Genomic DNA, 8,617 nt, shown 5'->3' with positions numbered 1-8,617 from the left:
TGTACAAAATGCAAACTCACATTTATTCCTCAGAAAGCAACATGACAGACATGGACACATTCGTTTGGCAGTCAGATGTCGAGTAAGGCCACAGGACAAGTCAGTTTTGAGGCACAGAGAAGAATGTATCTTAAAGGTCCAATGCAGACATTTTAAATCATTTATGGGTAACAAGTGTGTTACTGTTTTCAATGAAACAAACAGCTTCTAAGCTAAATTTGCTCTTTGCTAGGACTGTCCATGGTCTGATTGGGGAGAGCTGAAAACAAGCTGTTATTGGCCTAGCGGTTTGGAACTCTTTCTTATTGGTCTTAGCTAATTTACTGCCTGGCCAAAACTCCATCCCACCAAACAGGCTGAGATTTCAGGTGGTCTTTTAAAAATTGCCTTATCACGGTATTATAACATTAACAGACAGTAGGTTTAGGTACACAAAGAACACCAAATACAATGTTAGTTTGACCAACGATTCCCAAAAAGCATACGCTGCCTGTCTGCAGGTTAATGTTGGCTAGTCAATGCAATCTATAAATTTACAACTATGGCTGAAGTATACTGCACAGCACTGAGTTAGGCTCTCAAGACAATTCTGTTTTGTTTCAGTCAAACTAAACTTTTCATACAGTCACCAGAATGTTTTGTTTTACTCAAATTGATTGTAGTGCATATAGCACTTATTCTTCATCAGCTTATTTGAAAACAGTACACTTCATACCATATAAACTGTCCATTCCACAGAGCGTTGGAGTGCAAGTTTAAACTTCGCTGCTGTCACAGCATGAAGGGAACCCGTGAGCAAAGTCTTGCATCGCAATATCTGCGGTGCAGCTCGTTACAACGCAATTTCGCTTAGTCTACCTTTTTAAGGTCTAGAAAACCATGACAGAGTATGAACAGTACACTTCTGTCACTCCACATGCAGCAGAACTCACTCCATTGTTTTGGTCACCATTTGCTTGATAAACAGCTCAGTTTTAAGAGCGGACTGAATATCTTTTTTTGTGCATCGTGATTCCAGGAATATCAGGTGATAGAATCCAGTATGACGACGACCAGTGCTTGACGTAACCTCCATGTCAATTGAATGCACACGTTGGAACTGGATCTCCAAAACAAGTCAGCTGCAGTAAGAATTTATTTCCAATAAAGAATCTCCAAAAGGGATTCCTGGAAACATGAACAATCCGAAATATAATCTCTAGGACCACAAGGTAATGTCTTCAAGTCTTGTTCTGGTCAGGATCATCGCTGACTGAAGCACTGAGATGGATTATATTTGTGTGCTCCGGTAGGTTTACTCTAAGAATGTTAACTTATGTGCGTTCGTGTAATTAGTCTGTGCTGAATGCTAGACTGTCCTGCGACCGACCCAGCACACGTATAAGCAACCAGGCCCAGAGTCCACACACACACAGTAGTGTGCTCAGCTCAGGCCCATTCCCTGCTGCTTGCTCATGTCCGTACACACAAAGAAGGTTGTCAGCTCGCCTTTTCCCTTGACATTGATGAGGCCTCGGCATTCGCAGGAGTAGCCCAGCTTCTGGAGCACGTCCGACGTCTCCTCTGTGACCTGGAGCAGAAACAGACATGAAGCAAGGAACAAGACACATTACTATGCTGAATGCATGCAGCCATGGTTTTTGTGTGGTTATAGTTACTCTCCAGCCAGACTAGCAATGACAATACTGTATGACTGACAAGACTAGGTTGTACTGAACCTGAATCTTGCCCAGCTCTCCAGTGCTCTCCATCCTACTGGCCACGTTGACAGTGTTGCCCCAGATGTCATACTGAGGTTTTCTGGCTCCAATCACCCCAGCAATGACAGGCCCATGGTTAATGCCTGTGAAAAGCAGGCAGACAGTGACACATAACAAGATACCTGCTGGGAATAAACCAGTCAAATACTGTAGGGAAAGGGGGATACCTAGTCAGTTGTACAACTGAATGCCTTCAACTGAAATGGGTCTTCTGCATTTAACCCAACCCCTCAATCAGAGAGGTGCGGGGGGGCTGCCGTAATCGACATCCACGTCTTGGGCGCCCGGGGAACAGTGGGCTAACTGCCTTGCTCAGGGGCAGATTTCTACCTTGTCAGCTCAGGGATTCGATCCAACAAACTTTTGGTTACTGGCCCAGCGCTCTAACTGATGACACAGAAAATAATTGGATATAAATATATTCACTAAAAGGGTCTAACAAGTACCATCAGCTTGTGTGGCTGAGTCAACTACAGGGAGTCAAAACCATTTTACATTTCCATTTTAGTCATTTAGCAGAAGCTTTTATCCAGAGCGACTTATAGGAGCAATTGGGGTACCTCAACGGCACATCGACAGATGTTTCCCTTAGTCAGCTAGGGAAGTCGAACCAGCCACCTTTTGGTTTCTGGCCCAACGCTCTTAACCGCTATGCTACCTGCCACTGCCGCCAGTTGTTCAACCAGACCATTTGTTCATGTTAGAATCTCGGCCTTTTAATAAAAAAATGTCTTCCAGGGAGAATTATGTGAACATCATTTGTTATTTAGATTTTTCTTGGGACACAGATGTGAAAAAATCCTTTGACGCACCAGTCCTTTGATTTAAAAAAAATTGTATTTCATGCCAGCTTTTTGTGTTTATGTATTAAAACCCTAATGTGTGCTTTTATCTCTCGAGTATTATAAATGTTTTCCTAAAGCCTGGGGGATCTGCTCAGAATAAGCTGTCTGAGAACTATGTCACAACAGTACACAGGGAGACCAGCGGTATTATGGAAAGCCAATGTTAGCTATTGTGGACAGTTGGAAAGAATGTCCTCCTACGTGGTTAGATAGACAGAGTATCGCAGGGCCAGGAGTGTTTTGTTCTATAACTAGAGCTCACAATTTCTCCTGACCAGGTTAGGTGCAGGTGTTCAGGAAAAACTCTTAGCACTAGAATAACAACCAATGAAACCCTAATAAAGATGGATAGAACCAGACACATTGCAGACGTTATGGGAAGTTAATGTATATGGTACTAGTTAATGAATATAGTTCATATATGCCCAGGCCAGTGCCCAAGCTTTACTCACCCACACGTAGCCTAAAACTGTTGAAGGAGTGTCTGTTGATGCCGTCCAGCTTGCCAATGAGGGCAATGGCAAACTCTACCATGTTCCCTATCTGTGCCTGCTGCCTATCTCGATCCTGAAACACAGTTCATCATAAATTCCACACACAGGACACTACTACTGACATACACAACGTTATCTATACTGCGTTGTTAACCAAGTTTGATGGTAAAGTTCTGTAGTATAGAAAATCAAAGGTATGCACAGTTGCATGCTGTGTAACCCCTCCCCTTCCATGTGACCTGGGTCAAATAGTTAGTAGCTACCTGGTTATTCTCCTGTCCTGGGGTGCCACTCAGCCCAGCGGCCGCCATATAAGTGCTTCCGATGGTCTTGATCTTCTCAACTCCACTGAACTTGGGCTTGGACAGCAGCTGTGTGTGGGTAAACAAGTGGATGTGTGAGCCAGGGTTAACTGTGTACTTATTTATATTACAGGGACACGTGTAATTTGAGTTAATTGATGGCTGCCAGCGGTTCTCTGACCTCATCAAAATCTGCTATGATCTCATTGAGGAGCCTCAGACACTCCAGACCTTCCTTGTTGATGTCACACTCCGTGTAGAACTCTTTGAAGTCCGGTACCGAGGCGAACATCACACACACACAGTCATATGACTTGTAGTACAGATCCTGAGGAGGAAGGAGGGGTACAACTTAAGAGGCAATGCCATGTAGTAACACTAAGCAGAAGAACATAGACATACACTTCACAACAGAGATATAAGGAAGTTTCAGGTTCACACAATAAATATTAGGAGACATTAGAGCACAGAGCCACATCTTTGAGAGAAAGCCAATTCAGAATGCTGAGAGGGACAGACACCACAACAGTTCCTCCAGTGCCAGACGTTCCTAACTGTTTTCACTGTGTTGACATCTGGCAAGGAAATGCCCAGTGATTAGGCTGTACAAGAGGAGCCAATGTTAAACAGGGCCTCTAAAACCCATTCTCTGGGAGAGAGGGAGACCATCGAAGTCCCATGCTTCTGCTCCTAGATGTCAAATCTCTGAGGAAAACTCCAAAGCATATTAATACTCCTTTTTTCCCCCTCATGCTTTTTGTTGTATTGTTTATTTGATTTGACACTGTTGACACTGTGCCATCCATTGGGATTACTATTGTCAGGTATATGCAGTGTTCAAGCTAAGCTGATGAGCACTCATCTTTAACAGCAGAAGCAGCTTCAGTACAGTACTTCTCGGGCTGTAACCTACATGTCAAACACAAATAGCTGTTCTGTTGTGTTTGTGCTTCCAGAAAACATGTCTTTAAGACCTTAGTCAAGATGTGTCAGAGTGTCCATGGTGATTTAGAGGTAACACATAACCCTGTGACTGGGCTGTGGAGAGTCGGAGTGAGGGAGACATCATAGAGGAGGGGATGTCCATGGCCTTCAGCGGTAGAGGTAAAAGTATTAATGACATCCGGCGCCGAAACGAGATGGCCGCCTCGCTTCGCGTTCCTTGGAAAATATGCAGTATTTTGTTTTTTTATGTGTTATTTCTTACATCGGTACCCCAGGTAATCTTAGGTTTCATTACATACAGTCGGGAGGAACTACTGAATATACGATTAACGTCAACTCATCATCGTTCCTACCAGGAATATGACTTTCCCGAAACGGATCCAGTGTTTTGCCTTCCACCCAATACAATGGATCTGATCCCAGCCGGCGACCCTGTGCGACGCCGTAAAAGGGGCAAACGAGGCGGTCTCCTGGCCAGGCTTCGGAGACGGGCACATCGCGCTCCACTCCCTAGCATACTACTCGCCAATGTCCAGTCTCTTGACAATAAGGTTGATGAAATCCGAGCACGGGTAGCATTCCAGAGAGACATCAGGGATTGCAACGTGCTCTGCTTCACGGAAACATGGCTAACTCAAGAGACGCTAACGGAGTCGGTGCAGCCAGCTGGTTTCTTCATGCATCGCGCCGACAGAAACAAACATCTTTCTGGTAAGAAGAGGGGCGGGGGGGTATGCCTTATGATTAACGAGACGTGGTGTGATCATCATAACAACACACAGGAACTCAAGTCATTCTGTTCACCTGATCTAGAACTCCTCACAATAAAATGTCGACCGCATTATCTACCAAGGGAATTCTCTTCAATCATAATCACAGCCGTATATATTCCCCCCCAAGCAGACACATCGATGGCCCTGAACGAACTTTATCTGACTCTTTGTAAACTGGAAACCACACACCCTGAGGCTGCATTCATCGTAGCTGGGGATTTTAACAAGGCTAATCTAAAAACAAAACTCCCTAAATTCTATCAGCATATCGATTGTGCTACCAGGGCTGGAAAAACCCTAGATCATTGTTATACTAATTTCCGCGACGCATATAAGGCCCTCCCCCGCCCCCCTTTCGGAAAAGCTGACCACGACTCCATTTTGTTGATTCCAGCCTACAAACAGAAACTAAAACAACAAGCTCCCGCGCTCAGGTCTGTTCAACGCTGGTCCGACCAATCTGATTCCACGCTTCAAGACTGCTTCGATCACGCGGATTGGAATATGTTCCGCATTGCGTCCAACAACAATATTGACGAATATGCTGATTCGGTGAGCGAGTTCATTAGGAAGTGCATTGACGATGTCGTACCCACAGCAACGATTAAAACATTCCCAAACCAGAAACCGTGGATTGACGGCAGCATTCGCGTGAAACTGAAAGCGCGAACCACTGCTTTTAACCAGGGCAAGGTGACCGGAAGCATGACCGAATACAAACAGTGTAGCTATTCTCTCCGCAAGGCAATCAAACAGGCTAAGTCCCAGTACAGAGACAAAATCGAGTCGCAATTCAACAGCTCAGACACAAGAGGTATGTGGCAGGGTCTACAGTCAATCACGGATTACAAAAAGAAAACCAGCCCCGTCGCGGACCAGGATGTCTTGCTCCCAGACAGGCTAAACAACTTTTTTGCCCGCTTTGAGGACAATACAGTGCCACTGACACGGCCCCCTACCAAAACCTGCGGGCTCTCCTTCACTGCAGCCGAGGTGAGTAAAACATTTAAACGTGTTAACCCTCGCAAGGCTGCAGGCCCAGACGGCATTCCCAGCCGCGTCCTCAGAGCATGCGCAGACCAGCTGGCTGGTGTGTTTACGGACATATTCAATCAATCCTTATCCCAGTCTGCTGTTCCCACATGCTTCAAGAGGGCCACCATTGTTCCTGTTCCCAAGAAAGCTAAGGTAACTGAGCTAAATGACTACCGCCCCGTAGCACTCACTTCCGTCATCATGAAGTGCTTTGAGAGACTAGTCAAGGACCATATCACCTCCACCCTACCGGACACCCTAGACCCACTCCAATTTGCTTACCGACCCAATAGGTCCACAGACGACGCAATCGCAACCACACTGCACACTGCCCTAACCCATCTGGACAAGAGGAATACCCATGTGAGAATGCTGTTCATCGATTACAGCTCAGCATTTAACACCATAGTACCCTCCAAACTCGTCATCAAGCTCGAGACCCTGGGTCTCGACCCCGCCCTGTGCAACTGGGTCCTGGACTTCCTGACGGGCCGCCCCCAGGTGGTGAGGGTAGGTAACAACATCTCCACCCCGCTGATCCTCAACACTGGGGCCCCACAAGGGTGCGTTCTGAGCCCTCTCCTGTACTCCCTGTTCACCCACGACTGCGTGGCCATGCACGCCTCCAACTCAATCATCAAGTTTGCGGATGACACTACAGTGGTAGGCTTGATTACCAACAACGACGAGACGGCCTACAGGGAGGAGGTGAGGGCCCTCGGAGTGTGGTGTCAGGAAAATAACCTCACACTCAACGTCAACAAAACAAAGGAGATGATTGTGGACTTCAGGAAACAGCAGAGGGAGCACCCCCCTATCCACATCGACGGGTCAGTAGTGGAGAAGGTGGAAAGTTTTAAGTTCCTCGGTGTACACATCACGGACAAACTGAATTGGTCCACCCACACAGACAGCGTCGTGAAGAAGGCGCAGCAGCGCCTCTTCAACCTCAGGAGGCTGAAGAAATTCGGCTTGTCACCAAAAGCACTCACAAACTTCTACAGATGCACAATCGAGAGCATCCTGTCGGGCTGTATCACCGCCTGGTACGGCAACTGCTCTGCCCACAACCGTAAGGCTCTCCAGAGGGTAGTGAGGTCTGCAGAACGCATCACCGGGGGCAAACTACCTGCCCTCCAGGACACCTACACCACCCGATGTCACAGGAAGGCCATAAAGATCATCAAGGACAACAACCACCCAAGCCACTGCCTGTTCACCCCGCTATCATCCAGAAGGCGAGGTCAGTACAGGTGCATCAAAGCAGGGACCGAGAGACTGAAAAACAGCTTCTATCTCAAGGCCATCAGACTGTTAAACAGCCACCACTAACATTTAGCGGCCGCTGCCAACATACTGACTCAACTCCAGCCACTTTAAAAATGGGAATTGATGGAAATTATGTAAAAATGTACCACTAGCCACTTTAAACTATGCCACTTTATGTTTTCATACCCTACATTACTCATCTCATATGTATAGACTGTACTCTAAACCATCTACTGCATCTTGCCTATGCCGTTCTGTACCACCACTCATTCATATATCTTTATGTACATATTCTTTATCCCTTTACACTTGTGTGTGTATAAGGTAGTAGTTGTGGAATTGTTAGGTTAGATTACTTGTTGGTTATTACTGCATTGTCGGAACTAGAAGCACAAGCATTTCGCTACACTCGCATTAACATCTGCTAACCATGTGTATGTGACTAATAAAATTTGATTTGATTTGAAGTAGGCCAAGCTCTGAATTTCTGCAAGTTTGTCATATCTTATGAAGTAAGACAAAAATATATTAGAGTATTTTCCATCTTGTTTAGAATAAACATTGTAAATTTCTTTTAACTAAAATTACACCATTTTGATTAAGTGACTCTGCTTATCAGTGGTTTGTCTAGTATGTTTATGTCTGTATCATGTGGACTATTTGAGAGTGGCTGAGAGTAGGGGCAGCACGAGTTGAGGACGTTGATGTGGACTATTTGAGAGTGGCTGAGTGTAGGGGCAGCACGAGTTGAGGATGTTGAATGTGGACTATTTGAGAGTGGCTGAGAGTAGGGGCAGCAGGAGTTGAGGACGTTGATGTGGACTATTTGAGAGTGACTGTGAGTAGGGGCAGCAGGAGTTGAGGACGTTGATGTGGACTATTTGAGAGTGACTGTGAGTAGGGGCAGCAGGAGTTGAGGACGTTGATGTGTACTATTTGAGAGTGGCTGAGAGTAGGGGTAGTAGGAGTTGAGGACGTTGATGTGGACTATTTGAGAGTGGCTGAGAGTAGGGGCAGCAGGAGTTGAGGACGTTGATGTGGACTATTTGAGAGTGGCTGAGAGTAGGGGTAGTAGGAGTTGAGGACGTTGATGTGGACTATTTGAGAGTGGCTGAGAGTAGGGGTAGTAGGAGTTGAGGATGTTGATGTGGACTATTTGAGAGTGGCTGAGAGTAGGGGTAGTAGGAGTTGAGG

The 8,617-nt window shown here is 46.0% G+C and overlaps 1 protein-coding gene across 5 annotated transcripts in view; it reads right to left on the bottom strand.

Moving 5' to 3' along the window:
• Window positions 1–4: 4 nt before the first annotated feature.
• Window positions 5–8,617, bottom strand: part of LOC139562977 (adenylate cyclase type 2-like) — an 85,236-nt gene continuing 76,623 nt past the window's right edge. For all 5 annotated transcript variants that reach the window (XM_071381197.1, XM_071381200.1, XM_071381199.1 and 2 more), the window contains 5 exons: window positions 3,583–3,729; window positions 3,363–3,470; window positions 3,058–3,172; window positions 1,719–1,843; window positions 5–1,570 (listed from right to left, as the gene is read on the bottom strand). In XM_071381197.1, the coding sequence (XP_071237298.1) occupies window positions 1,424–1,570; window positions 1,719–1,843; window positions 3,058–3,172; window positions 3,363–3,470; window positions 3,583–3,729 (642 nt within the window). In that variant the 3' untranslated portion in view covers window positions 5–1,423. The remainder of the gene's footprint in view (window positions 1,571–1,718; window positions 1,844–3,057; window positions 3,173–3,362; window positions 3,471–3,582; window positions 3,730–8,617) is intronic.

This window comes from Salvelinus alpinus, chromosome 33 (genome assembly GCF_045679555.1).
Source record: "Salvelinus alpinus chromosome 33, SLU_Salpinus.1, whole genome shotgun sequence".
Classification (NCBI taxonomy): Eukaryota; Metazoa; Chordata; class Actinopteri; order Salmoniformes; family Salmonidae; genus Salvelinus; species Salvelinus alpinus.
This window is presented reverse-complemented; position numbering and strand designations above follow the sequence as displayed.